A 14,338-nucleotide genomic window follows, 5' to 3' on the forward strand; every position below is an offset into this window, starting at 1 on the left:
CTTTAGCAAAGGGTGAACCACTACCCTTTTTTAATGATGTTGGTAGTTGCTCATTAGAAAGAGAGGAGTTCACGATTTTTGTGGCACCTTCTATAAGGTCCACATTTGCCTGGTGTACTATCTTTGATGGGCAGGGGTCGAGGGAGCAGGTAGTTGGTCGAAGGTCTCTTAGGATTTTGTCAAGGATCTCCTGTTATTGGGTTAAAAGAGTCCCATATTTCTGTGTCAGAAGGGGGCGAGTTTGTGCACTACTGGTTAGCTGATTGGAGAGGGGGTGGGACTGCCTGTAAATCCTGGCAGAGATTTTTAGTTTTGTTGGCAAAGTATGCTACAAAATCATTGCAGTTCAGTTTTGACTGGGCAGGCTGGTTCTGTTGTGGGGGTTGCAGTAGGATGTTTACTACACTGAACTGCTGCTTGGTTGAAATGGCAGCCTGTGCAATGCATTGAGAGAAATATTGTTTATTGGTTGCTGTTAAGGCTTGGTGGTACTTTGTCATGTGCTTCCTACAGTTTAGCCTGTCTTCATCCAAGTGAGATTTACACCATCTCCTTTCCAGTTTCCATCCTTCGCGTTTTAAGGATCAAAAATTCTGGCGAAAACCAAAATGAGCATTTGTGAGTGGGGGCATAAGACATTTTTTAGTGGTGCCATTTTCTCTAAGGTCTTGGCTAGGTGTGTATTCCAAACGACAACCTGTTCCGACACTGTAGTTGTCTTTTCATCCACATATGGATAGTCAGGACTCTAGGAAATTCTCAGCAGTCAGCTTTTTTTTTTTTTGTCTCTGATCTCCTTCCAAACTCTGGGAGGTGCCATTTTATTTCATGTGATCGCTTAGGGAAAACTTAATTAGAAAATTTATCTCAAATCCAAAGTGTTTGCCCAATCCATAGCCTGACCATAGTAAACTTACTCTCACAATCAACTGGAAAGAAGTTTACAACACCATTAAATCAAGGGGCAAAATCAACATAATAGGCTTTTGGTCCAATCTGCCTTTCGACAATCAAATTCCCATTATCTCATTCACCAGACTTTATTCAAATCTGGGATATTTGTTGTGTTACACTAAATAAGATAGCACCAGAAAAAATAAAACTTAGACCCACTAATAAAAAAAACAAACTCTCTCCCTAGCTCACTTCAGATATTTTGGAGGTGAAGACGTTGCACACATCTAGAAGAGAACCTATCCTCCCAAATCTGTTCTGACACTGATACCGACTTCACCACTGATTATATCCAACCCATCTCCCTATTTCCGTTTACTCATCCCCAACCTTTTTCTTCTCCATCTCTCCTTTTTCATATCCCTCCTTACCCCCTTTTCCCTACTTATCCTATCCTGTTTACCTTCCCTTATCCTAATCATACATTATTAAGCTTTACCATTACTATTTTTTTTACAGTTTGAAATTTTTTCTCCTTTAAGACTTTGTATTTCTGATTACTGTGTAAGCCGCATTGAACCTGCTGTGTGTGGGAAAGCGTGGAGTACAAATATAAATAATAATAATAATAACATGGTTGAAAGCCAAAAACACTGAAAACTGGAACAATTGGAGGAATTCATTAAAAGAATACTAATACAAAATTTAAAAAGCCAAATCTACCCATCTAGGCAAAATTCATTGGAGGACACTCACTAAATACAAGAATACTTTATGCTCTAATGAACAATCTGCTAGATACAAAACCATTACCAATGAACCAACTCCAACTGCTAACCAACTGGCGAACTACTTCAAACAGAAAATAATTATAATTAGGAAAGTAATGAAGGACTCTAATATCAATATAGAAAAATATTTATTTGTGACAATTATATCCCACATTATCCCCAACAAGTTTGAGTTCAATGTGGCTTACAATAAACAGTATTTGTTACATTTGTATCCCACATTTTCCCACCTATTTGCAGGTTCAATGTTCTGTCCCAATGCTGCTGGATGACACCATTTGAGTGCCTGACTCAATCCTGCATGCTGAAGGAAAGATTGCCTACTTTGCAAGTTTATGGCGTCAAGAGGGCTAACAAGATACAATTTCTAAAGATTCCTCCAAATCATCCTGCAAAATTAAGGCAATACAATTCTCTGCTTCAAACAAAAGCAGTCAAGAATGCTGCTCGGGAGACAGGGAAAACTTTATTCCAAAACAATCTGAAAGAAAAGTAGAGTCTTTGCCCCATCTTAGGTAACAGCACTGTAATCAAATATTTACAAAAGAAAACTCTCAAAATGAGACTGACCATGATATTGCCACTGTAAGACAAGGAAAGACAGGATTCCAACTGGTTGACCTTTAGATCAGCGACACTGCAGTGGATCAATACTGTATCCCACTTTGTTTAAAATTTACAGCTGCATGCAAAAGTTCAGGCACTTTTGGTCAAACTGAATGTTTCAATGAATCTCTAAGCGAATATAAGCTGGTGCACTCTCTACGTGGTAGAAAGAAAAACAATGGAGTCATTATTCTAAAGGGTTTAACTGGACTATCAGCGGAACTTAGCAGGATGAATACTGGTTCTAACAGCCGTAGTGAAACCAATCAGTTGAAGGTTGGTCCCAGAAGGTATGTGGGCAACAGCAACATTCAGTATTGGTGCCTGCATAGCTAGATGGGCAAACTGGATCGCGCAAAAAGTAGTCCTAACTTTGCTGAGTTAGCTATGCAGGTACGGCACAGAATATCGGCTATACTTGCATAACTTCCAAGAATCAAGGCTAATCCAGATATAGCCAGTCATTGAATACCTGAGACTAAATCTGCCAGTAATGGTCAGCATTAAAAAAAAAAAAAAAAAAAAAGCTCACTGCCACCAGCTAAATATTGACCCCAACATCTTTCTGCAAATTTTAATGCATAATTACTATTGCTGATTTTAATAGATCTAAAGAAAGAGAATAAATACAGCAGTCCTCGCCCATTCCCGATAGTGACTTTTGTATCAGGTGTTTAGTGTGTGCTAACTGCGGTGTTAACAGTTAACATGGTGTCACAATAACTGTTAAATAATCAATGCAGAAATTGGCAAGTGCAAATTTAGGCCTATATATGTTAAAGTAAATAAAAATCTAAAGGGATGTAATGACACTCTTATGAAGAAAGGCTTAACGAGTCTTAGGCTCTTCAGCTTACAAAAGAGGGGATATGATAAACATTTATAAAATTCTAAAATGCAACAAATGGATAAAAAATGGTTACTGACTCTCTCAAATTGTAGAAGGACATTCATACATTCATCACATGACTATTTCAGAACACTTTCATTCATAGTGTGCTCTCCCCAACACAAGCCAACGCACACTGTTGGCATGCTTTACCTGTAAATCTAGCACAGCATGCTTCCCCGATTTTGGGCTGATACTCTTGATTGTTACCTTGGTGACTGCAATATTCTGCTATTTCAATCATTACCCACTGTAACTTCTCCTTATCCACTAAAAGAAAGAAGAATGAAACAAAATGTGGTCAGTAATTCAGAAAAATATGTTCCTATAGACAAGAAATTAAACCCGAGAAGCACAATTTACCTGTGTTTTCATTTGGTAAAACATAAAACAGATCAGGGCTTATCACCTCTAATACATGTCCTGAAATCACTGTATTTATTGGTAATTCCAGTGTCTTCCACTGCCCCGCCATGAAAGTGCCTGACGGAAAGAAGAACCAAAAGTCAGTGACTGAAGTGCATCTTGTATTCAAATGCATGTGCTATAAGGAGAAATTGTCTTATCTGATAATTTTCTTCCCTTTAGTCAGCTACACTGTTCTACACAAATGGGTGTTAAAAGAAAATGGTTTACCAGCGACCTCAAAGGTATTAGCGCTGGTGGTGCTCCCAGGACAGATCAAGTATGCATCTGCCAAAGTAGCAGAAGGTTCCTTTATGTAATAAACTCATGCCCCATCAACCACTGCAGCTGCAATGAACAGCAGGCAAGCATAACACAGAAGGGCACTTGTTACTCTGCATACTCCTGTATTGCTAGAAACTAACACTTGTGACTTTACTTCACATATATTTATTTGAGCACATCCCGAGTCTGGTGACCTAGTCTTCAGAGCACAAGATACAGAACAGTGTAGCTGACTAAAGGAAATAAAATTATCAGGTAAGACAAATTTTCCTTTCTTAGCATCAGCTCCATTGTTCTGCACAAATGGAATGTACCAGAGCAGACCTAGTGGGCTGGGGAAGACATACATGCCAAAGTCCGAATGGACCCAGGCTTCCATGTCCAAGTTGTAGTGCTTGATAAATGAATAAGAGCACTAACCACATTGCTGCACTACAAATTTTTTCAGACGTCACTGCCCAGGATGTGGCCTGAGCCCCCGTGGAGTGCGCCTTCAGGTCCTGAGCCATCGACTGTTCTTACAGATGTAGGCCGACTCAATAGCCGCCTTGATCCACCTCACAATGGAGATCTTAGAGCCTGGCTCTTCCATGGGCCACAGAAAATAACAAAAAGGTGATCCAAGAGGTAAAAATCATTCATTTCCTTCAAGTACAATAGCAGAGCTTTCCTTCACAAAGGAGGGCAAACAAACTTCCTGATTCACATAGAACAGAGAAAAAGGAAAGAAAGGGACCATGAAAAGAGAAACGGAACCCTCCGCAGTAGAGAGATATGGGTCTCAACAACACAGCGCCTGCAGCTAGGAAACTCTATGAGACACGGTGATGTCGATCACAAAAACATCTTGAGAGCCAGGTCTTTAGCGGAGGGCAAGCAGAGGGGCCCAAATGGAGCCAACTACTACTACTATAAATCACTTTTATAGCGCTACCAGTTGTATGCAGCGCTTTACAATTGAACATGAAGAAGAAAGACAGTCCCTGCTCAAAAGAGCTTACAATCTAAATCAGGACAAACAGACAGGACCAAAAAGGATAAGGGAAGGACAGACAGAAGGACACATAAGGATAAGATAAAAGTTACAAGTCAGGAGTTGAAAGCAGCATCAAACATGTAGGCCTTTAGCCCGGATTTGAACCAGACTGAGGTCCCATGAGGGAAGGGAGGGATGTAATGTTGGGGGGGGGGGGGGGGGTGCAAATGCACCACACCTCTCAGGGATGTGCCTTTCACCCAATCCCAAAAATCGAACAGAGGAGTCACCTGGACCCTCAGGGAGCTCAACACCAGAACCTGGTCCAGCCCCTGCTGCAAGAATCCTAGAATATCGAGGACCAGAGCCCTCCAAAGGGGACAGAGATAGTCCCACACACCAGGTTTCAAAAACCTTCCACATCCTAACATAAGCCAAAGATTTGGAGGACTTCAGAGAGCGGGGCAACATAGAAACCACTGCAAGAGAAAAACTGCACTTCTCTAAGCGCCTCCTCTCAATGGTCAGACAGTAAGCCAGAAGAGATCCGGATCCTCCATTTTACCAGCTCTTGCCTGAGAAGGCCCCAACCTCTGGCAAATTGGAGAGGATCACCCTCCAAGAGACGCATAAGATCTGCATACCATGGCTAGCGACGAAAATCCAGAGCCATCAGCAAAAGGATGGCATGTTGTCCTATATAACAGACTGCCTATCAGAGGCCAAGGAGAGAAGAGAGGGGCTCCTACGTCAGCTATGGTTGAATTAGGGCATGCATTCCTTGAGACCGGTTCCCTCCAATGACTGAAGAAATTTTCCGAACTATGGAGAGCCCTAGCAGTCCAGGATGTCGCTGTCTCCTGGATCCAGTGACATAAGTATGCTTGTACGTTGTCCTTGCCTGCAATATGGACCACTATGAGGGCCAACAGTAGCAGAAAGTGGGAAATAGACCGACCAGGACGGTCAGGAACAAACGAGGAGACTTCTAAGGATAGTAAAACATTTATTGGTGAAGACTCGACACAGCACTGTGTTTCAGAAGTTAGCCTGCTTCAGGAGTCTAAATTAAAAACTATGAACAATAAAAGAATGTACATAGGAAAAATATATATACATGCAAAAAAAATTTAAAAAAATATATATATATAAACAAAACTGTAAACATATTAAAAATTTTTATATAATGTATGAACAGAATAAAAAAAAAGTCATGTACAAATAAATATAAAAGACTGACCTTCATATAGTGTATGTAAAAACATCAAAATGTGAATAATGGTTGATAAAAGTGGATGAGAAAATCTGGTCTAAAAATACAGATACATATATATACTAAGATATATATGCATAAAGAAAAAAAACATTAAACAAGTAAAACAAATATACATGTTTTGGTTAGGTGCTCTATAGAATGATTGCTCACCAGTTTGCAACATGGAATATATAGCAGTCAATGTGGATATTTACAATTGAGTAATATAATACAGACAATGAATTCAAGGGCACCTGTTTAATGTGAGAGAATGTGTTCTCCATCGTCTTGAAAAATTAATAAAAGTCATAAGGAAATAGGGTCGGGTTAGGCTGACAGCCACAACAGTGTACACAAAATGGAAGTGAGACAACATGATTACACTGGGACAGATATGGAGATATAGAAAGCTCTTTGTAATGACAAACAGCTAAAAAAATAAAAAAAGACCAAGAAAGCTGAAGTTGTATATTTAAAACACTGTGAATCAGGAAGTGCTTGTGAATGTCAGGTTATGTGTTGCAAACTGACACGTGTATGTATATAAAAAAAACCAGAGTAATAAAGCATGAATGCTCTGATATGGTTATTGGTGGTGTGGTAATGAGTGACAAAAAATATGGTTACGTCAACATAATGAAATTGTACGCGCATAATATGGTGAGACAAAACTAGGAAAGGAGAAAATGAAGTGATGCAGTAAGACAATTTAGCACCAGGAAGGGTCGGGATAAATATATCTGCAGTGAAATAAAGTGGGTAAAAACGACAGACAAAAAATATGGGCAATGTGAACTGAAAAAAAGGGGGGGGGGGGGAGGGCGTGCAATGTAAAAAATGAAAAACTGATAAAATGTGTGCGAGTACAGTCAGGAGGTAATAGTGAGCATGAGAGTATGAATAAGTATTAAAAAATATGTTGTGAAGAGAAGCGAAATGAACTATCTACAGCACTGTGAGACTAACAGTGAGAGTATAACAATATCAGAAACAAGCGCTGAAACTATCACAGAGAAATCAAATGGAACATATAGTGGGGAAATGGACAGCGAGGTTAAATGAGTGGAACATACCTTGAAAAAGATCTCTGTAGAGAAATAAGAAGTGCAGCATCAGCGAGCTGTCTCTGGTCCAAGTAAAAATTCCAAAATGGTGACGCAGTGATTTAAATGGATAAAAAAAGGCGCCAAGAAAAGAAAATAAAGTGGGGGAAGGGACACATGTGAGCAGACATGAGGGCCTGCAGGTGTAATTCTGCCCACCAACAGAAGCATGCTGCTTCCAAGGCCACCGCCTGATGACTGTTTGTTGATATAGTGACACTGGACAACACCCTGACCACCTTTCCCTGAAGGAGCAGCAGGAATTCCAACAGGGCCAGGCAAAACACCTGGGTTTCCAGATGACTGGGACCAAACACTCTCCTGTGGAATCCAGGCTCCTTGAGTTACAAGGCCCGGACAATGAGCTCAACAGCTGAGGAGACTTGCATCTCTGGTTACAAGCAGGGACAGGTGAAATATGATACAGACATTTAAATACTTGAAAGGTATTAATATAGAAACAAATCTCTTCCAGAGAAGGGGAAATGGTAAAACTAGAGCACATGAGTTGAGGTTACTCAGGAGTAATATCTGGAAATTCTTTTTCATGGACAGGATGGTTGATGCCTAGAATGCAAAAACAGTGACTGAATTCAAAAAGGTGTGGGTTGAACATAGAGGAACCCTATTTAGAAAATAGATGGTGGAAAACAAAAAACAAATAAAAAAAAAAACCCTTAAATGGCTGCAGGGGGTGAATGTGTGAGTGACACTTGGATGGCTACTCCGGCTGTGAAGAACTAAGGCCGGTGACAGGCAGACTTTGTAGGTCTGTGTCTGTATATGGCAATCCAATTTAGGATAGACAGAAAAGGGTTTCAATAGCAACTTCAGTAGCTGGAACAGTGCTGGACAGACTTTTATGGTCTGGGTCCCATAAATGACAAGACAGATTTGGATAAGCTAGAATGAACTTTGACGGCAACTCCAGTAAGTGGAACATAAGGACAGAGCAGGGCGGACTTCTACGGTCTATGTACCAGAAATGCCTTTCATAATGAAGTATATATTATCAAATCACATTCATTGTTGATTTAATCATGAATTGATAAAGAGTGTGACTGTTGGGCAGACTGGATGGACCATTCAGGCCTTTGCCTGCCATCATTTATTATGTTAAGCACCCACTGGGGGAGATCCAGCAGCACCACCCCTATGCTGTCCCGCCAGGACAGACTGAGCCCCACCTTGGGGGAAGAGGCAGAGGATGGTGGAAGCCCTGAGAGACTGGAGCCCACTGAGACGAGGGCCCACAGTAGGGGCTGCATTTGAGCCTTCACTCAAGGCACCACCTCCAGCGTCACTACCATTGAGCCCAGGAGTTGCAAGTAGTCTCATACCATAGGAACTGGAAGATTGCACAACCTGTGCTTCTGCGCTCAAAGTTTCTCCACCCATTTCTCTGGGAGGAACACCATCCCCTGGACAGTATTGAAGCAAGCTCCCAGGTACTCCAGGCCTGGGAGGGAATCAGGTGACTTGCTCCAATTCACAACAGAGCCTATGGTCTCCAACCAGGAAATAACTTGAGAAGTGGCCAGGCTGGTCTACACTGCTGAGTCCGCTCAAATTAGTCAGTTGTTCAGATAAGGACAGACTAACACCCTGGCAGCACAGAAAGCCATGACCACCACCATAACCTTGAAAAAGGTGCAGGGGGCCATAGCCAGACAAAAGGGCAGGGCCCAAAACTGGTAATGATGCCCAAGCACACAGAAGTGAAGTGAATGCCTGTGAAGATCAACAATGGGAATGTGCAGATAGGCCTCAATGAAGTCCAGGGACATCAGGAATTCGCCCAGCTGGGTTTCCAAGCGAAAAAGCTTAACCCACAGGCAGGTGCCAACATCTTTCAAGTCCAAGATAGAATGGAAGGAACTGCCATTCTTCAGGAGCACAAAGTAAATTGAATAACAGCCCAGACTAAGCTCTATACGAAGCACCTGCTCGAAAGCAGTGAGCTCCAACAGGTGCACGAGAGTAAGTGTGAAAACCTGGCACTTTTGCTCGGATCCACATTGGAAAGGAGCAGGTAAGCTCCAGGGAGTATCCCTTCTTGACCACATCCAGAACCCACTGGTTCTGAGGAAGTGTGGGCCCACTCACAGTGGAAGAGACACAACCTGCACCCCCATCTGCACCACCAAGAGACCCAGTGCATCCTCACTGGGCAGGACATACCACTGGAGCTCCACTTGTAGGGGCTGAAGGTCCGGCTCTCCTAGGGTCCCAAAAAGGAGTCTGATGAAAGGGCCTCCCTAAACTGGAGGCCAGGGTTGGAGCACGTGCGGCTGGCTGGAACCTGCTCCCCCCCCCTTGCTCATGAAGATGAAGGGGGGTCTAGCCTCCCCCATATCCTTCAACTTCTCCAGGTCCTCTCCAAATAGCAAGCACCCTTGAAAGGGCAGCTTGCAAAGCAGCTTCTTGGAGGCCGCTTTTGCCACCCAATGGCTGAGCCACAGCCAGTGACGGTCTGCCACAGTCGAGCACACCGACCAAGACGACAAATGGACCAGATCATAGAGGACATTTGCCAAGAAGGCAGGAAACTTCTGCCTATTCCAGCTGCTGCTGCTGCAGCCAGCACAGCATGGCATGTGCCACAGAGCCATCACAGATGGCTGTCTGGATGGCTTAATACCCCTACTGAAAAGGCTAGGCTCAACCCCATTGAACATAGCAGCCACCTTGGTGACTGCCAAAATGAGAATGACCACCTTAAGGTATACCCAATACGTCACCTCCTCAGGGGCAAAGGAATAAAGGCAGTCGAGGGCTCGAGTCCCCTTGAGAGCCCCGTCTGGGGCCTCGCACTCTACCATCATCATGCAGGTGCCTTATGAAGCAGAAAATGCTTCAAAGGACAGCAAAGACCTCTAAGAGACAGTCCCCCTCCGAGAGGTCCACAGCGGTCAACCTGAGCATCCCAAAAGTCTTTTTAACCCCAATGAGACAAGAAAGCTCCTTGAAACAAAAGAGCCTGACCACCTCCTCCTCTCCCATGGGGGAATTTCATCTAAATCTGAGAGGAACTAAGGATCAGAAAGACCTCTAGGTCCTCCCTTGATATCCCAGACCTGACCAGGACATTCAAAACCCCCGATCCCCTCTGTGGTGCTAGACTCCTCCAGGGGGCCCTGGTCAGAAGCATCTGGGCCCCTAGGGGCCCCACTGCTAGGTGAGGGGCTAAAATCTTCCTGCACGGCTTGTTTAACCATTTGAATCAAGCTCTGGAGCCAAAACAACCCCTGCAGGTGGACCTGAGGTGGGTGGGGAGGCAAGGCCTCCCACCCCCCAATAGAGGCTGTGAGGGATCCTGAAAAAGTGGCTACCATTCCAGCTGAAGTTATTGAGACCGATGCCTCAGAGTAAGGAGATGAGGAGATAGTTCCGGTGGCCCCCTACGACCCTTCTCCCAGGACACTCATCACAGGAAGGGAAGACAGGGCTCTTGCAAACACTGCAGCATCTGCTTACAGCCATGCCCGGCCACATAACTGGCATGTGTAGGCTTGAGTAGTTCCTCAAGCCAACTTGGACCTGGGGTTCTAGCATCTCTGCCGATGCTCCTGCTCTTATCACATGCACATATTTTTTTCCTTTCAGCAAAAACCTTATTTGCTGCATACAGGAATAAAGCTAAGCCCGGCAAACCATTTAGGAATTTTGTCCCCCCAAGCCCAGCAACTGTAGGAAAGCATAAGGAAGTATACCCAAACATAGCAGGCAGGCAAGTAGGCGTGGGGGAATGGGGACCCAAATGCCTCAGGCAGGGTCCTGCAGGATCAATCCACAAGCCTCACCCAGTGGACATTAAGTAGCACGACTGGGGGCAGCAGAACCAAACTCCAAGCTCAACCAGGTCTGGTCCAGGAAATGGACAGTCAGGGAGCCACCCTTAGGCTCAACCAAGCTGTGCACATACAGCCAACAGAGCAGAGAGTTAGGCTACAGACAAAATCACCAGGCAGCACACCTACCATCTGCTGAGGTAGAGAAAAATATTGGGTCTTTCCAGGGAGCACCACCAGCTAATACTGACGAGGTCACTGGTAAAACTCATTTTTTTCTCTTCCTCCATCTACTGGTAGGAGGGGATAACACCCACTTGTGTAGAAGAGTGGAGCTGACGTTAAGGAAACAAGTATAAAAAAAAATTACATCCAGCACCATTTCCCCAAATATATATTTTTGGATTCTGAGACTACAACATGTGTGGGCGCATGATTTCATGTGACCTGCAGTGAAATCCCCATAATTTTCAAAGCCTACTAATTAAAAGGACTAACTAAACAGGAATATTAACTGCTGATCTGGCTTGTTTGTTTCCTGTCTATAAAATACTGAGTGGAGTGGAATAGGTAGACATGAATTGCATATTTACTCTTTCCAAAAATACTAGTACTAGGGCTGCATGCAATGAAGCTACCAAGTAGTAAATTTAAAGCAAACTGGAGAAAATATTTTTTTCACTCAATGTGTAATTGAACTCCAGAATTTGTTGCCAGAGAATATAGTGAAAGCAGTTAGCAGTTAGCATGGTTTTAAAAAGGTTTGGATGATTTCCTAAAAAGAAAAGTCCATAAGCCATTAAGATGGACTTGAGAAATCCATTGCTTATTTCTAGGATAAGCAGTATAAAATGTTCTACTGTTCTGGGATCTTGCCAGGTATTTGAGACCTAGATTGACCACGGTTGGAAACAGGATACTAGGCTTGATGGACCTTCAGTCTGTCCCAGTATGGCAACGCTAATGTTCTCATATCTCACAGGATGGCTTACCTTTAGTTTTCATGAAGTATTTTTGGACTTAATAGCTTATACTCTCTCCAACCCTATTTCTAAATTCCCTTATCTTCACTCCCCTAAATAGCTGGAGGAAAAGTGCAGGCTTAACAGTTCAGCAACATTACTCATTTGCAGAAAGCAGGTCCTATGCTTTCTGGGAGAAGAAAAGCTCCTATTTCTGCCAGTTTAAAAGAGAAGTCCAATAAAAATGAGGGTAAATTTCTTGCTTTCTAGTTGTCTTTTTTAATAATACTGCCAAAATACAAGGGCACTTCTCTACTAACCTCCGTTCACAGGATAAATCCCTCCTCTCAGTACCCTTCTCCACCACCGCCAACTCCAGGCTCCGCTCATTCTGCCTCGCCTCACCCTATGCTTGGAACAACCTTCCTGAACCCTTACGCCAAGCCCCCTCCCTGCCCATCTTCAAGTCTTTGCTTAAAGCCCACCTCTTCAATGCTGCGTTCGGCACCTAACCCTTACCGTTCAGTGAATCCAGACTGCCCCAATTTGACTGCCCCTATCGGACCGACCGTTCACTTGTCTATTAGATTGTAAGCTCTTTGAGCAGGGACTGTCTCTCTTTGTTAAATTGTACAGCGCTGCGTAACCCTAGTAGCGCTCTAGAAATGTTAAGTAGTAGTAGTAGTAGTACTAAAATATAAATTCAAAACAGCTCACACAGTAGAGGATATCAAAAGTACAGTTATGTTGTAATGGGTAAGTCTCATAAATCTGCCACGGCTGGTATCACTTCACTCTCGCGGTGAAACTCTCTCCGTGTACATATTCTAATCACAGACTTTACCCCCTACCAACCTGTTGGAGTTTGAGAGCACACCAGTTTGAAAATAAGATAAGTAACATATTGCCTCAATTTTTATACAATGCCAGTAATAAAGAGTTAAGAAACTCAAGCATTGGTTGGTAGGGGGTAAAGTCTGTGATTAGAATATGTACACGGAGAGAGTTTCACCGCGAGAGTGAAGTGATGCCAGCCGTGGCAGATTTATGAGACTTACCCATTACAACTTAACTGTACTTTTTGATATCCTCTACTGTGTGAGCTGTTTTGAATTTATATTTTTTAATAATACAGCAGCTTTCACAATTACCTTAATGAAATGAGATCACTGGGTATTTTGGAAGGAGCATTAAACATTAACCCCTCTGAAAACAAAAACTGCAGGGATGCCACTGAGATACTGAAAATAGAGATATTACAGCATATTTCCAACTGGTCTTATTTCATTACAATATGACAAAACCACTAACAGAAAACCAACTTGATTTCACCAGGTCATCTAATAATGACATTTTATAGAAAGTTCTTGTTTTGATTTTTATATTCTGAAATTTTCCAACTGGCTGTTCAATGGGGATCATAGAAAATAGATAAGTTAATAACAGATGTCACAAAATAAAAACATCTACAAAGTTGTGGCTAATAGCTTTATAAATATCTACTAATATAATCTAAAGGAGAAAGCTATCTGTTGTTTCACTAGTTGCAGATTTGTACCCCTATACCAGACGCATTCAGCTGTTAAAAGCCTCTGCCTCTGATATCCGTACGTTTAGGGCTGGCCTTGGAATCCGTGCTCTCTCTTTGGAGGATATATCTCTCTGGTATAACTCTGGTTTTCCAGCTGGTCTCCTGCAGTCTCAAACAGCGGAATGGCAAGAGAGGGGTGTATGGCAGCTGTCGCAACTGTATATTGCTGGTACTCTGTTATCGCCTGCTGCTCTGTCTGCATTGTATAATGTTTCTTTGCTAGATTCTGGCACATGGAAGGACATCTCCACATATATTGCAACCTTTCAGGTCTCCAATTCACTTATCTCGAATCCTTCAGAGTTTATCTCCTTTTGTCACACCATTACATCAGGTCGTAAGAAGGCTTCTCTGCTATATAAAAAAAATTCAGGATCTACATGCCGATGCAGTTGCTCCATTGAGGATGTCTTGGGAAGCGGAGTTCGGTTTGGATGCGTCTGAATTTGATTGGTCTACTTTCTGGGTTAACTCCATACGTCCCACGAAGTCAGCAGCAATATCTCAATCCTCATATTTCATCTTCCACAAAACCTATTGGACTCCTGCTCGAGTGGCCAGAATCACTAAGAGTGTCAACTTCAACTGCTGGTCTTGTCAGGAAAGAGATGGTTCACTGGCACATATGGTTTTCTACTGTAAAAACGTCAGAGCTTACTGGCAACTAATTTGGTCAAAAATGTGTCTTATCTTTCACTTGCCTGAGTCCACTGCGCTCTCTTATGAGGTTGTGATCTTACGAGCTTCTTGTCCTACTATCCCTCTTTTGGAGTCTGATAAGAAATTGTAT

The 14,338-nt window shown here is 42.8% G+C and overlaps 1 protein-coding gene across 1 annotated transcript in view; it reads right to left on the reverse strand.

Annotated features, from left to right (window-relative positions):
* TDRD1 (tudor domain containing 1) overlaps positions 1–14,338 on the reverse strand; it is a 246,820-nt gene that overhangs the window by 17,747 nt on the left and 214,735 nt on the right. The window contains exons 20-21 of the mRNA XM_030204712.1: positions 3,544–3,663; positions 3,334–3,450 (exon numbers count right to left, since the gene is read on the reverse strand). Coding sequence (XP_030060572.1) covers positions 3,334–3,450; positions 3,544–3,663 — 237 coding nt within the window. The remainder of the gene's footprint in view (positions 1–3,333; positions 3,451–3,543; positions 3,664–14,338) is intronic.

Source organism: Microcaecilia unicolor, chromosome 5, assembly GCF_901765095.1.
Source record: "Microcaecilia unicolor chromosome 5, aMicUni1.1, whole genome shotgun sequence".
In the NCBI taxonomy this organism is placed as follows: Eukaryota; Metazoa; Chordata; class Amphibia; order Gymnophiona; family Siphonopidae; genus Microcaecilia; species Microcaecilia unicolor.